Here is a 27731-nt window from a genome sequence, read left to right on the forward strand (position 1 = left end):
AAACGGTGTGTTTTGTGAGTGTGTGAGTTTCTGCACTGCTGTGAATTCAACTGTGTTTGCCTGTGTGCGCTCCAGGGTTTGTTTGTGCAAAGTTGGTGCTGCTGTGATTGAAGGCAGCGTGTTACATCGTGCTGGGACACACGACTCTGCCCCAAAGGCAACATGTCATCCACGTGGAACTCCAAAAAGTCTCAACTCGCCTCTGCCTCAAATCCACAGCCTGTACCTGGTCTCCTCTGTATCATTTTATATTTTAAGATATTGATGATTTAACTATTTTATTGGAATGAGTAAATGGTGCTAAACATGCTCTGACTTCTGACTATGATATTAGGGCTGTGTATTGGTAATGTTAAAAGTCTGAGTAAGACGAATGTTTGTTTTTTTTAATGTCATGTAAACAGGTTAGTCCGACTACAATCGAGCTAGTCTTAGTCAGACTAACATACCTGGATAATGTGATTCATAGTCCGATTACTCTTGCATGTATATGCTTAGTCGGACTGGAGTCGAACTTGGCACCAATATGTCCTCCCTGGTCTTTGACCCAGAAGTAGGACATGATGTATGAACTGCACTACAGTTATCGGAAAAGGACAAACAACGCGATGGTGTCGGCAAAAGCGATGGAGAAGACTCACTTTTGGACTTTTTCCGATTCACATGTACAGCACGGTCCATCTCACGTCGATCTGGCTGTTTGTTCTTCTGTGTCATAAAGGCCAACAGTAAACCGATTCAATACGCACTAAATAAATGTACTTTCTCTTCCGCACGTATACTCGGATTTGGCAAGTTGTCCAGTTGTCTGACGTAGTCAGACTATGGCCTTAGTTTGATTAAACGGTGCATATACATCTATATTCTTACTGACTGTCAAGAATATAGAGATTTAAAGAATTTAAAGAATCAATATAGTATCACACCGTGATGTAGCTCAGTTTTTTATTTGTAACAATATTTTCTATCGCCCCTATGTAATATATGGGTGGGTTTATTTGTATCCTCTGGATGGCAGACACAGTCTGTGAGCGGCTAGTTAAACATTAATAAAGTACACCGAGGTAAAGAATGTGCAAGAATAAAGAATGTGAGTTAGCTATTAGTCCACATGTGTGTGTTTACACAGCAAGGCTTTCCCAGGTGCTATACGATCCCTGGGATTACAGCAGAGGGGGGTTCAATAGGGCTTTACGAACACACACACACACACACAAGGCACCGCCACCACCACCTCCTCTCTACCCCCAACAAAAGAAAAGAGAGGAGGGCAGACAGGGTGTGGGAGGGGGGAGTGGAGGGAGATAACAGATCAGAGGGAGGAAGAGAGGTAAAGGCAGCAGCTCGCCTGCCTCTGATACAAAAAGACTACAGGAAACACACACACACACACATACTGTGGAATATCTCACACACTACCTGCTTGTGTATGAATGAGTTTTAGTTTTGTGGAAAATGGTGGGACTGTCATCCACTACTGTTGAGGGTAAGTGTGACTTAAAAGTTTTTATAGCCCATGTGTTCTAATGTTGTGACATTGATGCTGTGTTTTAACATTGTGATATGTTGTTTTACTTTTGTTGTGAATATGTTTGATTTGGTAAAAGTGTTTTTATTAGACTGGTGACCTTTTTATGTAGAGGTGCTTTTCTCTGCTTCCTGCTCAGGGGGGGGGGACAACAGATGAAAACTCTGGTGCAGCCACCAAACTGCACTCTGGCTCTGTCAATGAAACTAATAAACTAATAAAAAATCAACATGTAAAAATGAGAAACATGATACAGATGTGTAGATTTACTGTTTCTGAACAGTGTGAAGACATACAAGGTGTGGAGCTGTAAAGGTGAGACTGAGACTTCAGGTGATGTTTACTGCAGCTTTCAGTCCTGATGAGGAAAGGCAGTCAAATCTGTATTGTTCAGAGGTTGAGAAACCTAATGTTTGCCACACAGACTGAGTGAGTGATGCAGCACTGTAACTTTTTTAATCCTCCAAAGACTTTCTTGTTGGTTTGCAAATGCATGTGTGGTTGGCTGGAATGTCTGCCTGCAACAATATTGTGAAACAGAGTTGCTCCAGAATGACTGAATTTGGTCACTTTCGACACATATGGAGCAATGTGTGTGTGTGTGTGTGTGTGTGTGTGTGTGTGTGTGTGTGTGTTAGTGTTGGGGGTGTACAGCAAGATAAGCAAGCTCAGTATGAAGACAGCCATATCTGCTCTGAGGTTATATTATTTTCTTTATATCAGGGTTTGTTGGACATGTTAGCACAGGTGTGCAACTCGCTGACATTACTTATCCGCCCACAGCTCCCCCTCTTCTTTCCCTCCCTCAGCAAGTCTGCTAATGTAAGAGTCTTTGAAAAGGTCTGAGTCTGCACCGTTAAACAAACTACTCTCTCTCTCTCTGTGTGTGTGTGTGTGTGTGTGTACAAATGCACTTTGCAGAGGCTTGCACTATTAACAGGGTGAGGAATGTTTCTCGTGTTTAACAGCTATTGTCAGGGAGGTGTGAGGAGGTAAATGTTTGGATGAGTCCAGTGCTTTCAATAGTTTCATACTTTCCCATACTGATCTTTTTTTGGTAGCTGTTTTTTTTGTGTGTGTATGTATTTATATCTTTTGAGGACGATTTGTCTGGGCCCCAGAACTTTAAAGAGCTTTTTCAGCATTAAGACCTGGTTTTAGGGTTTGATTTAGAGTTAGGGTTAGTTAGTTAGGGTTAAGCACTTAGTTGTGATGGTTAAGGTTGGAGTAAGGGGCTAGGCATGCGTTATGTGTTATGATGTGTCTTCACCGAGATATAAAAAAAATGTTTGTGTGTGTGTGCGGCCTTGTCAGGACCAGGGGTCGTCATAGAGACAAAAAGCTGTCCCTCATTTCTGAGCAACTGGTTACGTTTAGGGCTTTAGGGCTAAGATTTAAATTGTGGTTAGGTTAAGGTTAGGTTTAGGCATTAACTGGTTAAGGTTAAGGTCAGGGATAATATACTGTTTAGGTTATACAAATAAACTGAAGTCAATCCGAGTCCTTAAAAGGAAAGCTGCATGAACCTGTGTGTGTGTGTGTGTGTGTGATATGCCCTCATAATGTTTTTGCTAAGGTTTAAAAGACCCCATGTAATCATAGCTTAGATTAAAGTCAGGTTTTTCCCTCCTTGTAGCTGCAAATGTTTCAATTTCACTTTGGTATGCCTTTGATTAAACCTGATCCAACCTGCTTTTATGTTGTATTATCATCATATGTGTGTGTAGTTTCCCTCAGGTGCTGGGCTCAGAATCTGTTTTATCTGCCTTTTAAAGACCTCACACACGCACGCACACACACGCACGCACACACACGCACGCACACACACATTGCCTATGAATAGTTGCAGCAACAATTTAAAGGATCATGTGCCGTTTTATATGTGTGTGAACCCATGTGAGAAGTGCAGTGTGGATTATAAAGGCCTGACTGGTGACCTAAGGGAGGTCTTGTGTGCCTCACTCACATGCCAAATACTACACTGTGATTCAAAATGGATAATCAGCTTCTTGGAACAAGTGAAGTAAAGTGTTTGTTTTATTTCTGACTTCACACAAACTCCTTGAGAGCACCACTTTGATTTCTGTGCAGTATGTGCTGACTGGTGTAAATCTCTGTGCTGTATATGAGTCATGCTGTGGCTGAGGTTCCTCCACTAGATTAGGGGAAGCCCAGTGGTTCACTCGAGCCAAAATCCCAACAGCTGAAACCTCTGGCAGAGAGACAGCACTGACCTGGCCAAGCCGAGACTTCCCTCGCTCACAAGTTGCCTTTCCTTCCCTTAACTCCACTTCCTTATTTCTGATGATTGAATTAGATTAATGAGGAAACATTCCATGTCCTTGCATTAATTGTCTTCTCATTACCTCTTATTGGGCTGCTTCCATATTTTTATCACAATTGATGGAAACCACTCTTGTTAAACAGGCCTAGGAAAACACACACACACACACACACACACACACACCTACTGTTGTCTGTATTTGTACTCGGGTACATGTGTAAGCCCATAGGAAGACCCACCTCAGGAAAGTATGTCTATTTTCAAGGAGTGGGAGCAGTTGGAAACATGGAACACACGCATCACAGACACACACCAAGATACATCTTGACATGTACAAGAACATGGTGTCAGAATCATTTATCAACTTTCTGCCTATTAATAAACTCCATAAACATTCACAGGGTGACACGCCTCACTAAATACACAACACATAAGCCAGAACTCCAGTATGTGTTAGATGTTGATGCATGTTAGATGTATGTACTGGTGTTTGTGTATAGTGCAAGGCAGGGTCTTGTTTCCATATGATTGCTCACCAAACAAAAGAGTTTTCTGACTCAGTGAATGTCCCATGGTTGACTCCAGGCAGACGCATGGTTCAGTGGTTCCAATGTCAAACTGCATCCATCACCTCTCATATGAGAGGTAGGACATTCATTTTTATTGACCTGTCGTGTTGCAAGGTGAAAGGACAAAACTCACAAGGAAGTGTTGTAATCTTTCAAGATAAATAAAGAAGTAAAGTATTTTTAATTTATCTTTCTATATTTGAGTGCCTCCGATGTCTCTCTGCTCGAGTGCTACTCATACTTTATGGACTCTCCCTGAAGACCACTCTGGGATCCAATGCAGTGTTTGCTGTGGTACACTGTCGAGCACACGACACAAAAGTTTTCATAAAACTGGGCTGAAGGTCAGTAAAATAAAAAATAAAAAAATTAACAAATGAATAGATGATGAAAATAATCATTAGTTGCAGACCAAGACCAATGTGGTTGAACTGTGAGTTAGAGAGCTGCGTGTTTTGATGCAGCAAAAATGGATGTTGTGATGAAACAATGCAGGAAAATGGGGAGGACATGGAGACGGAGTGGTGGCACTTGCTTATGTGTCTGCCATGATAACAGAGGAATCCACACACACACACACACACACACACACACGACAGAAGCAGATTGCAGATCTGTTCTCAGGGTGTTCACAGCTGTCAGAGGAAGACGGTTTGTTTAAGTTCTGTTCTGAAAACAGGGCGTGGACTCCATCCCTCTTCTTAGATCAACACACAGTGTGACTGATTGCTGGAGGTGTAGGAGTCTGACGCAGCTCTTCCTTTTGTGAGTCCGTAACTTGAGCTTTTAATTCACCCTCTCGGCATCAACAGTGACAGTTGATTGAAATGTGGGTTTGTGCCCATCTGTCTTTGAGCCAGCGACATGTTCGAGCTGCTGCAGTTTAAGGTTTTACAGGATGTTCGGCTGTGTTCAAATGCTTGTTTTGGTGACTTTGTTTCCACTTTTTTTCTTTGTTAATGAGCAATTAGCAAACATGTTTCCTGTCACTCCACTGCTCCGTCATTGTTTAGTCTGTGGAGTGACAGACTGGGGAGGGAGAGGAGGCAGACTGTGAGAAGGTAGCAGATTGATATTGACAAACTGTGAAGCCAAGTGACAGAAAATGAAAGAGGGACAAAGCAGAATGGTCTCTGACATCCTCCTGGGGTTTGTTTGGACTTGTCGGCATAACCTTTGCCCTCTCTGCTGATACACTGAACTTGTGCCCCCCTGACCTTTGCCCCCCTGCCATGTCCAGCGATGGAGGTGCTGGTGAACGAGCTGGGAGCTCTGCTGAAGATGCTGGACCAGGAGAACCTCAGCTCCTCCACCCAGGAGAAGAAGACGTCTGTGTGGAACCTCCTGCAGCAGATCCAGCCATCAGGTCAGTCACAATGTGCAGGTCATTGTACAGATGTTGTGTTTCATTATGGATGTTTTTCCAGATAAAAAAACTGACAGTATTCAGTTTAGTTTTGAAATGCATATTTAGCCAATTATGTTTATTTACAGTCTGTAAATGATAGTGGCAGCTGCATCCTTTGTTTCGAAGCTTTTACTGCTGTGCCCCTTCAATTCGATTCAATTCCGTTGGTGAATGAAGGTGAACAATTTGATTCCACGATGCACTGCATCCTCAATTTTCTGCACACTAGGAATGGGATTGAATGTTCGATCACTCATTTGATTAAAAAAAAAAAAAAAAACTGATCATTTACCTAGTTTGTAGTAGCAAACATTTAGTTAGTGGACTGCATGTGTATTTTTCAGAAGTGATGAACTTACAAGGTTTGTTGAATGTATCTTGTAGCCGCTCCTCTAAGCTCAACACAGTGTGAACCCTTCATTACTTTTACAAGCTTACGGCATGTAAGCTTGTAAAAGTGCTCTTTGTTTTCTTAACAATGTCTGATGTAGAAATGCAACTTAAAGTCTGTCTCGTAGGTTTGGCTGGAGCTCTGGAATTGTGTTTTTTAACATGAACAGTACTGATTATAGACTTAAATATGAATTTAAACTTTTCTTTACAAATGCAATTAAAACATTCCATCCCCCTGAAAAACTAAAATAATACTTCCTCTTCTACCAACTGGAAAATCAACAAGCAATGTGTTGCGTCTATACTGAATTATGTGCTGTTCCATCGATGAAGAATTGTTCAGATTAGAAACCATTTTCACTGCCTCTAGAAACTGAGGGTGTTGGGAACAAGTCTGATTTACTGCTCTTTTCTTACCTTTCATGTTTCTTTGTCCTCCTCTCAGTGCCAGGGAGAGACTACATCTACATGAACTCGGCAGTTTACAGAAATGGCACCAGCTTTGTCGAGTCCCTCTTTGAGACCTTTGGTGAGTTTGCGTTCCAGCTCAATGCCGTAAATCACACATGTCATTGCCATTTAATAAGCTGCATTCATGTGCGTGATTATTTATAGACTGCGAGCTGGGAGACCTGAAGGATGTTGAAGACGATATAAAAGAAGACACGAACACCCAAACCGCCACTTTAAAACAGGCAAGTTGCCAAAACACACCAGTGCATTCCAAACTTCTTTCTCCTTCCATAAATATCAGTTCCATGTGAAATATTGGCTGTAAATCCTGTAAGTATGATGACACTGTGTGTGTGTGGGATGTGTGTTGTTGCGTATCCATCTGTTTTTTTTTTTAATTCTAACTAAAATCCAGCTTTCCAAGGAACTGTTTACCCTTTATAATGTCATATGGAGAAAAAGTAAAGAGTGTGTGGGGGTTTCCCATGTACATATGCTCATCACTCTGAAGACTTACTGGAAGAGTTGACTTGTTGGGATCCACCCAGAGACTAGGCTACAGTACAGCATGTGTTGATGATGCCGTTTCCTGGGTGAAGAAAGGCAATCTGTAATGGTTGTGAGGGAAAGTGAGAGATGACCTTCATGTTTATGTTTGTGTTTCCGTTGGCAGACCTCGACAGACTCCCCGGCCCCGCGCTCAGCTGACTCTCCTCCCCCTTTGCCCACAACGCCTCCTCCTGAGGAGTATTATGAGGAGGCCGTACCTCTGAGTCCTGGAACGATGCCGGAGTACATCATCACACGAGGTCAGCGTCGTCTCGCCATAAAAAAACCCATAATAAAAAGCTAGTGTCACATGGCAGAGTAGTGGCCAGCACTGTTGCCTTACAACAAAAAGATTTGGGTTTGAATGTTCTCCCCATGTGGGTGTGATTGGCGACCTGTCTAGGACATGATCAGCCTTTTGCCCTGTGATGGCTGGGATCTGCTTCATGTGGAGGATAAAGCGTGAATGAATGAATGCATGAATAAAAAGATTGTTTGTTTTTTTTAACCCTGCTTTTAACTGACCTTTTACTTAATGTTATTGTTTGAAACATTTTATTTCTTCCACACTTCCACTTTGACTGAATTTGGTCTATGCAACAGCATTTCTTATTGCTTTATTTAACACTTTTCATTTTATCATTCTAGGTTGTACTTGTCATTCCCTCATTTGGGTTTGGTTTCATCCTTTTGAGCCACTTTGAATGATTGATTGATGGTTGGGTTTACATTCATGATTAAACACTCGTTCAAGATTAGTTTTTTCCATTTCCAGTCCGGTCCAGCCCTCCTAACTCTATAGAAGATGGGTATGAAGATGCTGAAAATAACTACCCCACTACCTGCATAAATTCACACCGTAAAAACTCCTGTGAGTTAAGTTCACAGTATAATTACAGAATTAAAACAGCCTTTTTGGTAGAAATATAAAGAGCTCTGTTCATTTTCTCTGTCGCTGCTCCTCCAGACAATGATTCTGACGCACTGAGCAGTTCATATGAGTCGTATGAGGAGGACGAGGAGGAGAGGAGCCCCGGCGTCCGACTCACTCATCAGTGGCCCTCAGACGAGAGCTCCATGCCTCCTGCCAGAGACTGTCGCATCTGTGCCTTCCTGCTGCGCAAGAAACGCTTCGGCCAGTGGGCCAAACAGTTCACAGTTATAAGAGAGAACAGACTACAGGTAATGTACAGTCACATACTCTGCTTTTTATTTTATTTTAGGTATTTTACAGTCTTCCTTTGCTATAAATTTGTTTTCTAGTTTCTATGAATTCTAAAAAGGTTTTTCACATGTTCTGAGGTCCTTTTGCCTCTTTTCTTTCTGTAAAGCACATCGAATGTGTATGATGTGCTATACAAATAAATAACAGTGCCACAAATTTTTTAGGGGGTTGTCAAATTAATTTTTAGTGTTTTTTTTCCCAGCTTTTTAACTTCAGAAGTATTAAATAACACATGCATAAAATGAAGTTATGATTAAGGTATCACACATGCAGCACAGTATGGAAATGGCTGCTTTATCTATATGTTAAGTCTTAGGTGTTACATGGAGGTCATCAGATATGCTATGGCTGATGCCAATCTTTATATTTGATGCTGAATATTTTTTTCTGTTTAAAATAACAGTTTAAAAACAATACAAATTATGGACAAAATTGCTTAATTTGAAAAATGTATTTAACAACTATTATAGTCAACCGTATACCCTAATGTGGAGGTTAATGTATAAACTTTTGTATAAGACACCTTTGGATGGAAAAAATGATGTGACCACATTTAGTTTCTAAGAGCAAGAAATTTGTAAACTGACATAGGTAAGTAATAATCTTATTCATTAAATAAAAGTCATTTGTATAGTGAAGTGTCATCTTTAAAAAGTGCGTCCTGGAATAAAAAGAGGAATACTTCTCCTTGAACCTTCTGTATCCTATACATAATGATGTCCTTTTTTCTTTGCAGTGCTATAAGAGTTCTAAAGACACATGTCCCTATGTGGACCTGCTGCTGCCCCAGTGCACTGTGGTCTATGCACCCAAAGACAGCAAGAGGAAGCACCACGAGCTCCGCTTCACTTTGCCTAATGGCGATGCTCTGGTGCTGGCGGTACAAAGTAAGGAGCAGGCCCACAGATGGCTGAGGGTAAGCTGCATCCTGCACTGCACATATGCACATACATGTGTCTGCCATTATAGAGACCAGTAACACAGCCAGCAGTCATGCTGACAATCACTGGAAATGTGTGCAAAAAAAGAGAGAGAAAATAACTCAAAAGGAATTCACTGTAAAATCCACATTGACACATGTTAAAAAGAATGTCTCCCCTCAGGTTGTTAGAGAGGTGTGTGGTCAGAGCGCAGGCCCTGAGGAATCCGTGTCTCCCGTCGCTCCAAGAAAAACTGAACTTGACAAGGTAAGTGCAGAGGAGAGGAAGTTTGTGTTCACATCCTGTCATTTTAATCCTCAACACAATAACTCAGCTTCACAGTCAAGGTGAGGACAGGTCAGTAGCAGGGTGCAATTGTGTTGTCAGCATCAATTCTATTACACAATTGTTTGGCCTGTAACAATAAACAGCGATACACAGAGATAACCTGTATTTGGCCTCCAGAACAAAGAGGAGGAATGCACTGCAATTGGTTATGAATGATGAGGGTGGGAGTGAGTCAGTGTGTGTGTGTGTGTGAGAACACGCAGATGCTCTTTTAACTTTATGTACCTGTCGGAACAATCTGCAGAAAGCAAACTGACATAAAGACAGAGTGAGGAGAGAGCAGCTGCCATTAATTTGGAAGGAGGAAAGGCAGAGGATGTTTGTCATTTCTGTGTATGGTGATGATGACACAACAGGTGGACACGTACGACAGCTTGTTTTTCGGGCTCAGTTAATTGTCTCTGAGTGAGCGGACAGATTGTTCTGGACGCCGCTGCTGTAAATCATAATCTGTGCTTCTTCCTCAGAGGTTATCTGCAGAGAGGAACACGTCAGACTCTGACAGTGTGGGTGTGTCGGCTGGAGACAACTGCAGGGAGAACGGTGAGACGGAGACTCAATAGTACGGTGTCTGTACGCTACTGGTCAAAATCATTCATCATCAGATATCGGATGAAATCCAATATGATCCAAAAACCTTACATTCCCAGAAATGCTTTACTAAGCAGAGCTTGTCAAGTTTGGGCTGTTTATTTCTTCTTAAAGGGAGCATTTGAGTATTTGTTTTATTTGTACACATCAGACTGATACCACTATAGGTTGTGGACTCGTATCAGGCGAGAAAATGTGGTATTGATCATTTCTAATCAATACACTAGATCTATTACACACACAAAAAACAGCTTTTTTGCTGTTTCCCCCTCAATTGTTCCCCCGAATTGCATCATCTCATTCATGGTTTTCATTAGCAGCTGGAGTCTGTTCATGAATCTTAATATGGCTTTATATATTTTTAAGTGATATTTTTTAATAAATAGGTTTTTCCAAGATTTACTGTAGTTGTATTTAATCGCTTTCTTTAACTGGCATGGAACACATGACCATCAAAAATACTATTAAAGTTGATGTGCATAACTTGAAATTATTTAGTTTTTGTTGTTGATGTTATTAATTGTGAACAGAAATAATGTAACACTACTTGTATGCTCCACCAAGCAATACTATCAGACCTGACTGTGTGTATACAGTGGCAGTGCAGGGGTGGGAGGGGAAGTTAGGCAATTCTGTTTTAAAGCTGTAATATGTAAATTTTGAGTTGAATCTTACTGTTAAAAAAAGTGGACATTCAGCAGTGTGACAGGATGATGTTTATGTGGAGGGGTGGGGTCACCAGACACATGTCATTTAGAGGCAGCGGGGGGGGAAGACAGACATTACGCACTTGGTGCTTTAAACAATTAAATTGCAGCCTTTGTGCGCCTAACTTATATCTATACTGCTGCATTTAAGCTGTGAGGGGTGGGTGGAGGAGGTGGTACATTTACACAACAGTATGAACAGTATGATTTCAGAGTTGGATGTGAGAGTGTTAGAAATAATTGGCTGTATTTAACAATCTGGCTTTAATTACATCGCAGAAAAAACATTGGCTCACATAAGGAATCCATATTCATTTGGGTTTCTCTTCACTATTATTCAGTGCCAAGTTATATGAGAGCATTCGGAAACATCTGACTTTCCATGTTGTAATTACAACTTTCATGTTGACGTGGCTGTTTACATGTCAGGAAGATGGATGCAGCGTAGGGTCACACCAAAGTTCAGCACTCATTAAGACAACTGAGCTATCTAAGAAAACACAGAATCCACTGATGAAGACCAAGAGAAGCAGATGATGGCTTTGTTGTGTACACTCAGTGAAGATATTGCTTTGATTTGACTTTTATCTAGTCCACAGCTTTCTTTTCTTCACTATCCAAAGATGAATTAAAACCAATTATGGAATTCTTTCGTTTGGTTTAGGCAAGGTCAAACGAGGGGCTTTGGCTGCAGGCCGTAAAATCACACGCATCATCAGCTTTTCCAAGAAGAAGCCCCCGCGGCCAGGTGATCCCCGGACGTCCTTCAGCGACCCACGACAAGGTCAGACTCGTACCTCACGTCACTCTCTAGATCTCCAGGTTGGCAGACGCATGATTTTGTTTCCTTCCTACCGACGCAGGCTACCTGTCAGTGCTGGTGAACCAGGTGTGGCGGGAGCAGTGGTGCTGTGTGTGCAGAGGGTTTCTGCTCTTCTACCATGACAAAGGAGACACTCGAACCTCGCTGCCATCACTTCCTCTGCAGACCTGTGAGGTGTTGCCGGGACTTGGACCCAAACACCCATTCGCGTTCCGCATCGTGCGCAGCAGCACAGCGGTGGCTGCACTGGAGGTAGAATATTTTCATTGTTTTGTTCTTGAATCTTCACTAGTGAACATTTTTCATATTGTCAAAGGACTGTGGTGTGAAAAGTGCAGCCTAACAAAAAAAGAAAAGGTCATCACTCAAATCTGAATTTTCCTTCAGCTTTATGAAGCATTTTATTGCCTTGTAGCTTCAATGGTGTTGCTGCCATCATTCTGGTTTTATGCTTATCGTCAGCAGTATGAGGTCACTGTTTTTGAAGCTCTGATGAACCCACTGATCAGCAGCATACAGAATAAAAAAGCAGCAAGCTAAGGAACTTGCTTTGAACATTTAGCTCCTAAGGGGCAGGATATTTTACTCTGGAGTCAGGAAACCAAAAACAAAGTTAAAAGAAAATGTTTAAACTGTACTTTTAAATCTAAGCAAATGTCTTAAACATTGAAACCGTTGTCAAATGAGTTCACACAAAGCTGATCAAGCCTATCCACACTACTCTTTCTGTGTTTTCTCTCTATATTTAGGCAACATTTCCGCACTGCACACATGAAGTGATTTGTTTCATGTCACGACAGACAACAGTTATTTGTTAGGTATTTAGAAATTGATAGGGTTATTAGTGATTTAAGTAGATTACAGTATCAGTATTTAGTTGTACTTTATTCAGCTATATTTTTATTAATAAAACAGTTTGTTTTAAAAAAAAATTATATGATTGGTTGTAGGTATCACGCAGTATTTATGTCAGGTGACTGTAAGGGACCACAATGCACCCATTATTTTATTCCCTTTTGCTTGTTTGCTTGCTTGTACAATTCATTTTCACAGTGTAATAGTTATTTTTAATTTAGTTTTTAAACAAACAGGTTGGGGTATGACTGAAAACACAAAGAAGTGCCCACGGAATGTTTCAGAAATGAAGTCTGCAATTAAAAAAAACCTTAAATGCTTATTTCCCCTTCCCACCCCGGCACTACTGCTGTGTACACACAAAAGCTCCTTCAGTCAGGTTTGTTTGACTTGACAGAGCATGTATTCAGATAAGGGACAATGTTACATGACATCATTTCTGTTCACAAAGAAAAAAGTTCCCCACTGCAGCTTTAATTTAGTGCCCACAAACACGTCTCCAAGATGAATGTTGTTGATGTGTCTGCTGAAGGTGTGAGTAGTTAAGTGTGTGCTAAAAAACATGTGTTTGCAGCTTGTCCTACTGCCGTCACATGGTCCAGAGGCTGTAATGTTTAACATTTGTCCCAACCCCCACTAGGCGAGCAGCTCTGAGGAACTTGGACGGTGGCTGGGCGTCCTCTTGGCAGAAACGGGCTCTGCGACAGACCCAGAGTCCCTGCATTACGACTACGTTGACGTGGAAACCATTGCTAACATCCGCAACGCTGCGCGCAATTCCTTCCTGTGAGTGAGACAGCGAGTAGGGGGGAGTTGAGATATTTGGTCGAGGTCAGTGTAAGGCCACCGACCAGAGCAGTGATGCTTTGACCTCATTTAGATTTCCTTTCTCTCTCTGATTGCAGATGGGCCACCTCGTCCAGCAGTGTCTCTACAGACTGCAGAACATATGACGAGGTCCCTCATGAGGAAATGCAGGTGGGGAATGTGCTTGGATTCACACAAATTCACATCGTTCAGTAAAATGTTATGTGTAATGTCTCACTTTAATATGACAAGACTGGATGCTGTGTGTGTGTGTGTGTGCAGCTGCTATTCCGGTGGAATATGACTCCCCATATCAGTCACTCCAACAGACAGATAGTCCTCTGTTACACGCCTGTCAATGTCGGCTTTTTGTTGGCCAGAGAAAAAGTACTTTGTGGGGAAAAGCAGTCAAGACTGGTGAGAGGAAAGAAAGAGGTCAGGGCACTTTCACAGCCTGTAAACCTCTTTCTTAACCCCGCTGACATGCACTTAAACGTGCACTCCTCTCCACCTTCAGATGCAAACATACACACCTCAGTGGTCAAAAACCAATAAATCTAAAGGTTTATTGCTCTTTTCCTCCCCTCTGCTCATCCTTCCCACATCTGTCATGACCTCCCACCCCCCTCTTTGCTCCACCCAGTCAGGGGAGAACCGCAGGCAGCAGTCTGGGAATCAAGGGAAGCGCCGCTCAAGTTTCTCAAGCAGCGACTCTGACAAAACCAAACCACTAGTATCCCTCAAACGAAGTGGCTCAAGTAAGTGTGACTTGTTGGTTTTCAGTAACATTTCTGTAATACCAGTGGTCTGACCTGAGCAAGGCCCAATGAACTACATTGTGAGACTTTTCAAGGACTTCTTATTCTTATTCTGCTCGTGTTAGTATCTCACTGATACTAGATACACACAGTTAGTCTTTCTTTATTTAACATGCACAGAAACTTCATGCTGTATAGTATTTTCATTGAGCAAAGAATGCACTTAAAGGGCACAGTGATGTCATACGTGTCTTGAGCTTGCAGCTTCAATTATTTTCATTTTCAAAGCATTCATTGTGGTGTTGAATTATCATTCTTAGTATTACATTTCATTTTTTCATGTACATGCACATTTTAGTCTCATTCCTATAAAAGAAATGTAACTGTCATGTGGCTGTCACTTTAAAGCCTGGTTTTATTATTAGAGTTTGAAGTGAAGAGGAACTGAACCTGATCCTGGTGGAACACCTTTTGTAAATATTGCAAAGTTAAGATTGAACACAACTCTCCGCAAAGCATGAATGTTCTTTGACAGTTTGTTCATGTCGGTGACATACTGTGATCTGCATGACCCACAGGCATTAGAAGTACACAGTACAAACTTTATTATGATTTATTCACATAAACACTCACCACCAACCAGGCAGCTGAGATGTTTATTTGTAAGTACAGTTCAGCCAAGTCTCTTTAGATGCTTCATGCCTGTGGATTTTCAGTTTTTCACCGCTCCCTGCTTTCCATCTGTCTCTCTTGCAAAATAAATAATCAAGTATATGAATAAAAAATAACCGTGACAGCAGCTTGACATCCCGAGGGGGATGCAACTAATTCGACAGATGGCTCTTTTTTTTTAATATTTATGTCACATATGAGTTTCAGATTCAAGAGTTTTATTGTAGCTCGTCCAGTCATTCCAGCGCAGTACCAGTTCACCCACAAGTCATAAAATCTGAGCGCTCATCTGGCTGAATATTCCCCCTTTTTCCGCTCCTCTTAATCATCCTCTCAATTTCCATCTAAAAGCGTTTCCCTTTCCTCCTTCCTTTCCCACATCCTCCTGTGTCAGCTGGACTCTGACATGCAAGCAAAGGAGATGAGCGTCCAGGGTTTAGGAACGTGATATTGGTGTGGTCGGCCGGCCGGCTCAGTTCTCTTCACTGTGACGTCTTGACACATCAAAGACTCTCCTGGGCTGAGAACTTCACGATGTAACCTGAGATTTATAAGACACTCGCATTAGAGCCGCCGTCTTACCTCCTGACTTTTGTGTCTGTGTTGATCTTGTATATGTATTTCATATCTAGAGGTCGACCAGTGCAGATTTATGTATGATGCAGATTCTCGTTTTCATTTTTCCTCCATCTGATAAAAATATAACTTTCAAATAACAGCAATGTTTTTTGAAACAATTTTGTGTCTGCTTCTGTGGTTTATATAAAAAATAATGTATGAACCAAATATTAGATAAGTAAATAAATCATTGGATGAAAAAATAAAGTGTAGTGCACTCAGCACCATCATGTTTTTGAAAAAAAGGATGTGTCTTATACTCCTAATCAATCTACCTCTAATCATATCCCTATTCTCTCAAAAACATCTCTGAATTATAGAAAAGGTCAAACTGGTGGTGTCCTCTCCCCAGTTAGTGTAAAGAGCATGACCGTGAAAGGACACGCAGACGGATCACTGTCAATGTTCTGTCTTCTTCCCATAACCTTTGCACATCTGACCTCTTACCTTTGCTCCCACTCAGACGGCAACCAGTATGGAAGGTATGGGAAAACACGAGCGGAGGAGGACGCCAAACGTTACCTGAAAGAGAAAGAAGAGCTGGAGCGGGAGAGAGATGGGATACGGAATGCACTGGTGACTGTTCGACAGGAGAAGAGAGAGCTGAAGGAAGAGCTGAAGACAGCCTCTGGTGAGAAGATATGATTCTAAATGCTGACCAGATGCTACGAGTCCTGGTCTGTCCACAAATGTTTTAACCAATTTATGTGTTGTTGTTTTTTTTACAACCCACCAGTGTAGATACCACTTAGGTTTACTCTACATGAAGGACTTGTGTCTCTGTTATTATTAGATTATTTGAGAGGACAGTTTCTCTGCAGGGCTGAATAAAATCTGATTATTGTTATTAAATGTGAAGTAAAACTACTTTGAAATCTAATTAATTTTAATTAATTAAGTTTGTCAGTTGTGTCTTAGTCATATGTGATAGTAAAGATTGACTGGACTTCTCGCGTAACTTTAAAGAAGTCACTGAGGTACGAAGGAAGCACTTTTCAGTATTTTTTTTAGACAATTATTGATGTATCACAAAATTCAGCAATTTAATCAATACAAATACATTTTTTAAGTTTTAACATACTTAAGTCAGAGCTAGTTTTTGTTTCTTTTGGGTAGGCTAATTATAGATATCAATGTGGAAGAAAATAAACAAACTTTTCTTTGCTATAATAATAATTATGACAACAATAATAATGATAACTAGCACTACAAGCTTTTCTGAACTGGTCTCCACACCCCGCACCATCTTGTCTGCCACAATGTGATCGCCACTCCTGAAGTTTTGAGCGGATCAGTCAGGCAAATGTCACTTTCTGTTTAAAATGGCTGACTTCCTGTTGGGTGAAGGTTATGTTCTCAGACATGTTCAGGGTGGGTTTCTTGTCTCACGTTTGAATTTTCAGAAGACCAACTTCCTGTTTCACTTCTCTTGTCTCGCATATGAATTTAACGTGGATACAATAATTCAAAACTGTAAAATATTTCTGTCACCACCAGAGGGAGCTGTTTTCAAACTTCATTGTACGTCTTCAGGGCGGGATTATAATCTATAGCAAGTTTGGTTCAAAAGTTATAGCAGTTTTTGATCCTGTATTTTGAAAGTGCGTCGCCATCTAAAGATTGCACTAAAACACATAATCTTGTCTTAGCCTTAATGAGTCTAATTTTGTTTACATTTGTGTATTTCTGTGGAGCAGAGAAGAGAAAGAGCTCCCTGAACAAGCGTTTGTCCCATCTGGAGGAAGTCTGTCGAGCTAAGGAGGCAGAGAGGGTAGACCTGGAGTTGCGACTGACTCAGGCCAAGGAAAACCTCAAGAAGAGTCAGGCAGGTGGAGCACTGGGTGCACCAGTCGAGGCTAAACCACCATTTAAGGTGTGTTTTCTGGATTTCTCTCGAAAGATTTGTGAACTTGCACATAATATACACAATTTTCTGTTAACCTCTTTTCTATCTATTTGTGTGTGTGTGTGTGTGTGTGTGTGTGTGTGTAGGCCACCAGCAAAAAGAATCAGTACAGTGAGACATTACCGGTGAACTGTGCATCAGAAATGCGTAGGAGGCCTCCATCTGTTTATGCTTCCTCTGGAACTGTCATGCAGAAAGCAAAGGTGACATTTATTCACACACGTCAGACTCCACAGGAGGTTCAGCGTGAGCTCTGGGTTTTCACAATTCACAGTGTTGACATTTACAGTGAAGCGCCTGTTTTTGTGAGTGTATATTCCATAATAACATTCAGCTCAATGAAAACGAGAGAGAACTAGACTTCAATGGAAAGAAAAATGAAAAATGGACCCAGTCCTATTGGTTGAAAAGCCCAGGAAGAAGAATATAAGTAAAAGTTACCCACCACTAATTGAAAAATAACTGTTTGAATACAAGTCGATGGGAAAAGGATCCTTCCTCTAACGTCATTTATAATGTTAATAAACATTTTCCTGAGGAGTTCATGTCATAATCTCTATTGTTGGTTCTTCTTCAAACAAACAAAATAAATAAAACCTTTTCTAAATGATGTTCCCATTTAGAGGGAAATTGTGGATTAAGCACAGCATATGAGTGCACACCACTGTGATTGACAGCTAGTGGCATATAATAGGTGCATGGTTACAGTTGACGTCCATTTGTCTTCTTTACGGTGCAGTCATGCTCTAGCACAGGCACACAAACTGCCTATGCTGTAAAGACACCAAAGGACAAACTCTGAAAGAGACTGGGGGGGAAATAAACGCACATGAACTCTGAAGTCAATATGAGCGGAGAGTTTTAACGATTCAGTGATTTCCTTGTTCTTGTGTATAAAACCAGTGTATATGTCTGTGCTCAGGACAGAGAGCCTCAATCTCATGACATCAGTATTCAAACAAAGGATCCATTCTTGTTGGGTGTTTGATATCAACTGTTTCTACTTAACTTAATGATAACCAGTTTTGGCAGATTTTGACCAGTGTCATTGTCATCATCCCTGTGATTTTGCAGTTTTTATTGACGTTTACTTGACACTTTTGCTTATTGGGTTTTTGAGAATGAGTGGAAGCCACATTTATGGATGGACATTCTGTTCAAATAAGTCAGTTAATGCTGCGATTACTTTGAAGGTTGTGATAATGAAACCTAAATTCTTTGTTCATGTGTAAAATTCATTATTCTTAACACTTCTCTTATTATAGTGTGTTGTGTATAGTGTGTAATGTTTTTCATCGTCACTTACTTTAAATTATCTCCTTGAACCAGTGAGTATTATTTCCACCTTATTAATAAACATCCTCACTTTTCTATTTCTATTTCAGGAATGGGAGTCAAAGAGAGGAACCTAGGACCTGTAATCTGACCTGTAATCCCACTAAGGACATCAACATTCCCTAAACGCAGAAACAAACTGTAATGAAAGAAATCAGCCACTAGGCGGAGGTACATCTCACTGAATATTTACCCTTGTGTTTCCTTAAGAGGACTTTTTCCAAATGTGAGGACTTTAAGGATGTCACAACATCTGTATCTAATTGTTGTCCTTGTCTGTGGAGATGCAGATTCAAGGAATCTTGCGAGTGTGAAAGAGAGACACAGGACAAGTGTTTGAAAAAGCAGTCGTGATAGAAAGGCAGCACAGAATTGTGCTGAATTGTGAATGTGCCATACATGTGATGTATGTGTTGGAGACTAGGAGGAAAGGAGGGAGGAGCCATAATGTGCCTTTTATTTGTCATGATGTTTTTTTGTTCTGCCTGTTCATACTGAGCCATGACTACTGTTATGTATACTTTATACTTTTATACTGTTCTTTTCTCTTCATATTCAGCTCAGTGCCATAGATTGATGGGTTGAGAGTGTAACTACTTTATTGACTGCACTCACCAGCTTCTTCTCAGGTTGAAGCTGTGCTTTTCTGCTGAATTATTTGGTTGGAACAAAACCTTCCATCCTCTTGGCCATCTTTTTGAAACCATCTTTCCGAATGAGAAAATCTATTTCATTAACCAACGTCTTTGCTGAACCTGTGGTTGTCTTTTGCACTTTATTGTTCCTCTACCTAAATAAGGTGTGGAAATGTCTCGTTTCCCATACATGTGTTCATCTTTTGTCACCCGTTACAATAGAAATACATCATTTCTTCCTCATTAAAAAGCACCAACACGTTATCAGTCGCTGACTTTTAATGTTTCATGATATGCTGTGAGGTAAATGTACAGTATTTGATGTCATACAAGCAAACATGAAAGCCATCACAAGCAAAGCACCGTCTACGTCTGTCACGTAATGAAGGTAATTTAATTTAGCGCAGTATAGTTGGGTGCAGTCCAGGCAGTTACAGTGAGTCATTTTTTATAAATTAAATTAAAGTCATGTTTATGATAACAGTTGTCATCACAGAACATGATCTGAAGCTGGTTCCTCAGCCTAAATTGTTGCTCTTCATCAAAGTGAAGCCCTGTCTGAGGGCCAAAATGTTAAAGTGTGATTTTAAAAACAAAAACAGGCTTTTGCCAAATGCTTGCATGGTCAGTTTTGATCCAGGCAGTGATGACTGGTACTGGGTCTCAAATGAGGAGGTAGAGCAGCTTCAAAATGGTGACATTAACTATGCAGCAGTTTGGAACCAGCGCTCAGAGAAAGAGATAATAAAGCCAGTAAAGGATATTGACAAAGAGGAACGCTGTGGGGAATGCTGTGCGGGCGTGGCGATCAATATTGTGTGGATTTTCCACAACAAAGACCGATGCTACCCTGCGAGATGCATCCTTCACTAAGGACAGGCTGCAGCCTTGTCCTGACGTCTCCTCTTTGGACCCATCGTGGTTGTTGGCGTCTCTCTTCTCTGACTGCTCCGTGGCCTCCTCTGCAGAAGAGCTGATCTCCACAGACTGGTTTGCTTGGGCAGCCCTGACCATGGGGTAGCAGCTGGTGCCGTTGGATTCTCTAAACTCCCTCAGAAGTTCCTGACGGATAAAAAATACACATGGACTGATGCTTACAATGTCTGCGTTATCATGACATGACAATTCTGCTGTTTTTTCATCTCATGCTTCAGTGCAAACGTTTTGCTCACTCTCTGTAATTCCTCTATAGTCTGGTGCTGCATGGTGTAAAAGTGGGCGCAGGCGTACTCCAGCAGTGCCCCAAAGATGAATGTGAAGCAGATGCCCAGGTAAACATCGATGGCTTTAATGAAGCAGTTTGCATTAGGCAGGGAAGTCCTGGCACCCATCATCAGAGTTGTCATGGTCAAGACTGTAGTCACTCCTGTAGAAGAGATTATATAGTGTCTTTACATCGATCATTAAAGGGGACAAATATTAGAAATGTATTATATTAAGTCAAAATTTGGCCATGATGTGCCATCAGAGATTAAGCAAACATGTTGCATTGAAATAATGACTAATGATAACGGTCAATGGTGCACAGCTTTATATGTGGCCCACAAACTGGTTTGGGGTTATGGTCTAACGAATAACTTGCAGTTATTCGTTAGACCATCCTGTTGCAAACCTAAAAAAGCCCCACTACATCTCTCAAAAATGTCTCGATCAGAGTAGAAAAACATATCTGCGGTAAAAACATATCTGCGGTGGAGATACGTTTGAAATATACATGGATAAAATCACAGATGACAGGCGATCTGTCCAGGGTGTACCCTGCCGTTTGTCCTATGACAGCTGGGATTTGGCAATTGCGTTCCTCATGTGGAGGATACAGTGGTAGAAGATGGATGGATGGAAAACGCAGATTATACTGCAAGAAAGGTTAACTCACTCTGTCTATCTCTCCCTCTCTACCATGCATGTTGTTGGCGGGTGTACCTGTATAACATAATGGATTCATAGCCCGTTATTGTTGCCTGGTCTTATCCTCTCCTCATGTGATCATTCTCTGCTGCTGTGACTCTGCTTCTGCTGCAGCAGACACACCTGCAGTGTTCTGCTGTTGCTGACATGTGAGAATTAACCTGCATGTGTTTGCATATGAACATGGTGAGTATAAAAGCAGCTCCATGTTTCTGTGTTCCAACTTATCAGTCACATTCGCCAATATTTTTAACGCCTGTTGTTTTACATATTTTACATATATCCTCTTTAAATAATGTTTTCCCAGCTCCTCATTTTGCACACTGACCTAACCTCTAGTTTCATTGATTGTGTGTGTGATACACGATCAGTCAATCCCGGATAGGAGGATACATCTCTGAACTTGAGGCACTGACCTGCATCACAGTTGAGAGGTTGCCTGAAGTAAGACTGCACAAAGTATTCAGTATAGTCAATGGCGGTGGGAAAGAGGACAGCTCAGGTTGAGCGGTTTGGACATAAAGTAAGAGAGTCATGGTTGAGATGGTTTGGTCAGGTGCAGAGAAGCGATAGTGATTGGTCAAAGGATGTTTGCAGATGGAGCTGTCAGACAGGTGGAAATGAGGAAGACCACAGAGAAGGTTCATGGATGTTGTGAAGAAGGACATGAGGACAGTTGTTGTAACAAAGGAATAAGGTAAGATGGAGGCAAACGATCCACTGAATATGATGATAAGATGCACTTTTACCTTTATCAACACATCAGTTACTGTACCCTGTAAATATCCCTCTACATCCTACAGCACAAAGTAAAATATATTATTAACCAATGCATGTTCGAGCTGGTACAGATGACTGGCTGATCCAGAAGGAGACCCAGGAGAGAACCACCAGCAGAATGGAGGGAACATATGTCTCCAAGATAAAGAACAGCACATTTCTCCGCAGTGCAAAATGCAGCACCAGCTTGGGGTATTGCCCTGAGGAGAGGAGCAGACATGGTGAGACTGATTCAACAGAGAAATATGTTGAAATATGCATCTGTACATGTGAAGGCAATTCTAGGATTTGAAGGATTGTACCTGTTTCGTACACAGCCTCTGAAACTGATGTATAGTAGCTCTCGATACTGTACTGAGCCAGCCGCAGCGTGTCCAGACCCTTCACTGAATCATTCCCTCTGGTCCAGTAGAAAACCACATCCTGCAGGTTGTAGCCCCCTGACCACACACATGCACACACACACAAAATGAGCCACATCCAAGTATGTTGTGGCTGATTGATATGGCCAAAAACATTATGATAAAAAACAAGTTGAGTAATTATTGTGATAAAAAAAATAAAGATTGAGTTTTAATTATGGACATGAAAGATTAACACTGGCTTAAAGGTAGGGCATCTCTCAAATCTGAGCTAAAATATTCAAATGACATGCATTAAATGACAAAATGAATAATCTGTGTTTGATATTAGAGGTAGGCAGATTAGTTGGCTGGGCTTTGACAGTTTTTTGATGATGTGTTTCATGATTAGTATTAAGTTTGTGCATTATTTTTATTTAAAATATATAGGTGCATTGCAGTGCAATCACAAAATGCAGATTGGAGAGAAAGTTGTTAACTGTTATATTTATCAGATGGAGGGTAAAAACATATCTGCAAAAAAACAAACAAACAGTGGCATCAAAAATCAGCCAAATTTCAAGATGAGCATCAGCCACAGAAACATCTGTCGACCTCTAACCCAATACTCAACTCCTGTTGCATCGTTATTGAAGACAATAATATTGGGATCCCCGACCCTTAGATTTCACCAATTCATGAGTGAAGAATGATAATGTGAGGATGATTCCACATACTCAATGAGGTGGAGGCTGATGGGAGCTCACAGGTTTTACTCACAGCTCTCCAGCTGCAGAGTGCACACCTGTTTGTCCATGGGATACTTGGTCAGGTCCATGTTGCAGGCGATGGTGGCCGTGATGCTGTTGTGTATATATTCACAGCGAGAACGTTAGCGACCTTCAGAAACCAAAGACTATTACTAATCTTTTGATTTACGTCTGGGTTAATCAATAATTAGCGAGCATGAAAAGCTCTGAGCCCCCGAGACTGTGGCTAAGACTCATATGTGAAGTGTCAACATTTATGATGGATGAGTTATTTATTAATGGCTGACGATCTGAAGGGAAAGTTCAGTTAATGCGTTAGTATAATGCAAACAAGTTTTACCGCAACAAATATGATTTTTATTTCTAACATAGCTACCGTCAAATCAGACACTGTCGAGTCAGGAACCAAAATTCCTTCCTGAACACGAATGACACATGAATGACAAATGCCCTGAATGCCTCGCTCCTCAATGCATCTGTCCAGTCACAGTGAGGCCGTCTTATCAGTGTGACAGGACAGATACAACATTGTGACTCATTAAGCCCCATTTTAAGAAACATCGTTTTTCTGTCACTTTTCATTTTCTGTTCTTCCAGGTCAGTTTCCTCCTTCAAACTTCAGCCATATCTGAAAAGCCCAGTTTGTGACACATGGAGAAGAAAATGCCATTAAATGTCAAATCATTACACCTTAAGGACAAAAAAGGAGAATGTACCGCAGAGCGTATAGAACTGTCCCATTGCTGAAGATGCGTATGAGGCGGTTTTCCACTGTGACGTCATGCAGGAAGGAGCGTTTGGAGTCAGGGATGAAGGTGTCAGGGATCCAGAGCAGTGACACCAGGCGTCCGTCCAAACTGACACTCTCATTTCCAGGAAAGACCAGCCTGGAATCACGCCAGCGCTGGCGGAGGAAGATGGTTGCTGTGTAGTCCTTGGAAAAAAATGCCGTAAATCATCACTCATTTATCCAGTCATCCATTCATTGTTTTTCAGTGACACACACACACACACAGCCTCATGCTTCCTCATTGACGCACCAACAGAGACGAGCAAAAAGCATGATCTTACCATATTGATTTCAGAGATGGCGTCAATACTGGCGATATCAAGGCTCATTCCAATTTCCACAGGGCCTTCTATCAAAGACAGAGACTGAAAATGAGTCTATTCTCAATTAGGGGACACACAGGGACACAAATGACCCCTGTTTTTGTGAGTGTTTGGAAATGAAACAATTACTTTCCCCCAGCTCCTTCTTACCATTGAAATTAGGTCTGAGGTAGCGATTGTATCCTTTCATCAGCTTCTGAATTGTTGGCTGAAGCTGAGAGTCGTTCCATTCTCCCCAGGGATGATTATGAAACATACAAGTGCTGATAGAAAAGAGAGAGGTGGTGGCAAATGGACAATAAATGTGCCGGGCATGAACAGATGATTTACATTTTCAATCAATACGTTGTAAATATCACAAAGTGTGCATGTGTGTGTGGGTGTTCGATCTTAGGTACTCACCCCTGTGCAAACGCCAGGCTGAGGAGCAGAACCGCATGCAGCTGCTCACACATTTTGGATTGTCAGCAGCTCTGGTGGTGGGGGTGGGACACAGGCCACACAGCATGAATTACTGACCACAAATCATACTCCTGCACATTTAAATTTTAATGGGATAACGCAGTTTCACCATAGGGGGGCAGCACCTCAGCCACTGCAATCACAAAGCTCAGGGGAAATCTGCAGCACAGCAGCCACTCTCACACTTGTGATGTGATGTGATGTGCTCGTCTCCCTGTTCCAATAGTTGCAACATTTGCTGAACGCTTCTATTGATTTCTACCTGCCGCCTGCCTCTGTGAATATGTCCACAGTAGCTTCATTTAGCTGTCACTCACACACACACACACATGGACACACACCGTGGCGTCTGTGTGACTGTGGAGAACGTTATGTGCAATTAAAACGATTGCTTTGACAACCACTTACTGAACGCTGACACTAAATGTAACAGCTTAATCATTACAAATCATCTTTCATCATTCATTTAAAGCTGCAGTGCATGCATTTTTGTTATTTTTTCCGTCCGTGTTTGGTTGTCCTTCATCTAAAAATGGCCTCTGTCAAGCAATACTATCAGACCTGGGTGAGAGAGACGTCATAGGTGTTGTTTTTTGAGCAGGAGCATTCACTTTGTGCGCTTACCCTTCGTTTTTTCAGTCGTACTCTGACCTGTTTGCAGTCGCCTCACTTTACTAGCACTATGTTGTTGTTGCTGCCTTTGTCTGTTGATACAAAATGAATCACTTCCTGTGTGCAGGACAGGAATGTCACTGGCCAAACTGAGATGTAATAACTGCTGTACTGAGAAACACCAGTATGTGGAACTGATGAGCTTAATCAGAATTATGTGACCTCATTATTATGTGACTGCACAATTTGAATGACTGATATCAAGGAGATTTGCATTTTGTCCCAAAATGACCACAAAAATGAGTAATACCTGAACACACACACATAAAACTATAACAGGGATAAAGCAATGACACATGAGTGCACTCACATATTTACACGTTACTTTTTCTCTTTCCTGCTCACAAGTGTGTTGTATAGTCACCTGCTGATTTATGTGACCACTACCGTGTGGCTTAGTCACAAAGCCGCTGTCAGAACTAATCTCATTATTTGATTTAAATTCCTCTTTGTCTGGTTTTTACTCCCCACCACAGTCGTCTCCGTCTCGCTGTCAAAACCCTGTGTTCCCGTCTTATTAATCAGAATCAATAATGCATGTGTTCACATTTGCAGCTCTTCCCAAAGCAAATGAGTGAAAACATTATACCTGACATGTTGCCAAATCCTCAGCAAAGCATTTCAATTAAATATCCAATGTGTTATTCACTCGGCATATAAAGACATTTGACTGTTTTAGAAGCAAATCTGTTTTCATTCATGTTATTATGTACAGTACCTAAAGTCTGTTGATTTAATTTTTTTTGGGACTGCTTCAGTCCACACTTCATTAATCACATGCATTGGCAAGCGTTCAAAACAGATTGCTCTGCATGTTCCTTTCTTTACTTTGACTCAGAACCAACATAGAATTTGGCATGCAAATCCCCCCCAACAATAAATCATTTAATCTCTCTGTCCACATTATCTCCACCTTCTCTTTTATTTCAAATCTCAGATTCCTCTGTCCCTCTCTCCTACCTGTGTCAATCTTTCTCCACTCCTCTTCTCTCTCAGCTCTTTCCTTTGTTTCCTCCTCCACTCTTCTGGTTTCCTCAGTCCTTAATGTTGCCAGTGGCTGAGTTTTTCAGTTTCCTGAATTTGTAATTGAATCCCAGTATTTCTTCCACCTACCAATAAATCACAGCTGCTCCTGTTCTGTGGCCGCGGTGGTGTGAGTGGCTACTGTTGGTTGTTTTAGTGTTTGCGCTTCTCCCTCCGAATCTCTGCACAGCTTTATTCATCTCTTTACTGAGCCACTGCGCACCCCCTCACTCCCTCCCTCCGTCCCTCTCTCTCTCTCTCTCTCTACTTACACCACTCAACCTCTCATTTACACTGCATCAATCTCTCTCTCTCTCTCTCACACACACACACACACACACACACACACGTTCTTGTATAGCTATATAAAACCAGGTCTTAACCAAGAAAAAGCTGTTTAACGTTGGGAGGATCAACCAAAATGTGAGGACTTTCCCACAATCCGCTCACTTCCATTGGTGCATACATTTTCTTGTCCTCACAGAGCCATACAAGTACACACATGTTTGTGCTTCACTCATAATGCCCTTACCCTTACCGTCACAAATACGTGCCTAACCCTAACCCTTACCCTAACGGTTAACCTAAACCCAATTCTAAAAGCCATTTAAAGATGTCCCAAAATGTCCTCCCTCCGTATGGTTTATATCAGACCTGTCCAACGTCCGGCCCACGGGCCAATCATGGCCCTGGGTCTGATTTATCAGGTCATATCTGACTCCAGATGTGAAAGAAAGATATTTTCATTCGTTCACTCCTGCGTGGCTTAGATCTGGTTACACTGCCATTTAAAAATGATAATTGTCACAAGGAAAATACATTTTTTTTGTGCATTTGTGTGCAAAAAAGTTTAGACGCCTTTGGTTTATGGTATGGTCCTCACAAAGAACGAACACACACAGCTTTCCTTTTAAGGACCTCATTGAATTCCATTCATTTGGACAGCCTCACCAAATCCTTAACTTCAACCACAACCACTTAATGCCTAACCATTTTTTTAACCTATAACTTCAACTCAAATCTTACCTTTAAATTGAACCAGCTCCTCAGAAATGAGGTTCTGGACCAGGGTTTGGTCTACTGGTCAGTGCTGAAGAGGTAACAAATACAAGCACTCATGCGCGCACAGGCACTTTTTTACTGCCCGCATGTCTTTCTTTTCCTCATTCATCTCATTCTCCCACACATTCTTACTCGCCTGATCTCAGTTCACCTTCTCTTCTTTCAAATTACACTGCACCTCCTTCTGGACTTCACACAAACTCTCCTCTAGCTCAT

At 41.4% G+C, this 27731-nt stretch overlaps 2 protein-coding genes across 3 annotated transcripts; one reads left to right on the forward strand and one right to left on the reverse strand.

Annotated features, from left to right (window-relative positions):
• The first annotated feature begins 1320 nt into the window (after positions 1 to 1320).
• Positions 1321 to 19648, forward strand: afap1l1a (actin filament associated protein 1-like 1a). The gene is made up of 19 exons (XM_058649826.1): positions 1321 to 1486; positions 5622 to 5747; positions 6628 to 6711; positions 6798 to 6898; positions 7309 to 7444; positions 7960 to 8055; positions 8152 to 8366; positions 9146 to 9325; positions 9513 to 9596; positions 10145 to 10220; positions 11640 to 11759; positions 11839 to 12050; positions 13294 to 13439; positions 13559 to 13631; positions 14104 to 14218; positions 15972 to 16139; positions 17206 to 17381; positions 17501 to 17617; positions 18800 to 19648. The coding sequence occupies exons 1-19, from the start codon at positions 1456 to 1458 to the stop codon at positions 18824 to 18826; spliced, it is 2283 nt and encodes a 760-aa protein (XP_058505809.1). The 5' UTR covers positions 1321 to 1455; the 3' UTR covers positions 18827 to 19648.
• An 82-nt stretch (positions 19649 to 19730) lies between these two features.
• On the reverse strand, positions 19731 to 27290 carry gabrp (gamma-aminobutyric acid type A receptor subunit pi). Of its 2 annotated transcripts, none has more exons than XM_058649825.1 (10): positions 26544 to 27290; positions 24699 to 24769; positions 24447 to 24559; positions 24255 to 24322; positions 23900 to 24117; positions 23194 to 23276; positions 22375 to 22512; positions 22120 to 22272; positions 20557 to 20750; positions 19731 to 20446 (listed from the first exon to the last, which is right to left on the reverse strand). In XM_058649825.1, the coding sequence occupies exons 2-10, from the start codon at positions 24749 to 24751 to the stop codon at positions 20114 to 20116; spliced, it is 1353 nt and encodes a 450-aa protein (XP_058505808.1). In that variant the 5' UTR covers positions 24752 to 24769; positions 26544 to 27290; the 3' UTR covers positions 19731 to 20113. The 2 variants fall into 2 exon arrangements, with proteins under 2 accessions (XP_058505808.1, XP_058505806.1); XM_058649823.1 differs by having other exon boundaries at positions 26391 to 27289.
• Between the last annotated feature and the right edge of the window lie 441 nt (positions 27291 to 27731).

This window comes from Solea solea, chromosome 14 (assembly GCF_958295425.1).
Source record: "Solea solea chromosome 14, fSolSol10.1, whole genome shotgun sequence".
In the NCBI taxonomy this organism is placed as follows: domain Eukaryota; kingdom Metazoa; phylum Chordata; class Actinopteri; order Pleuronectiformes; family Soleidae; genus Solea; species Solea solea.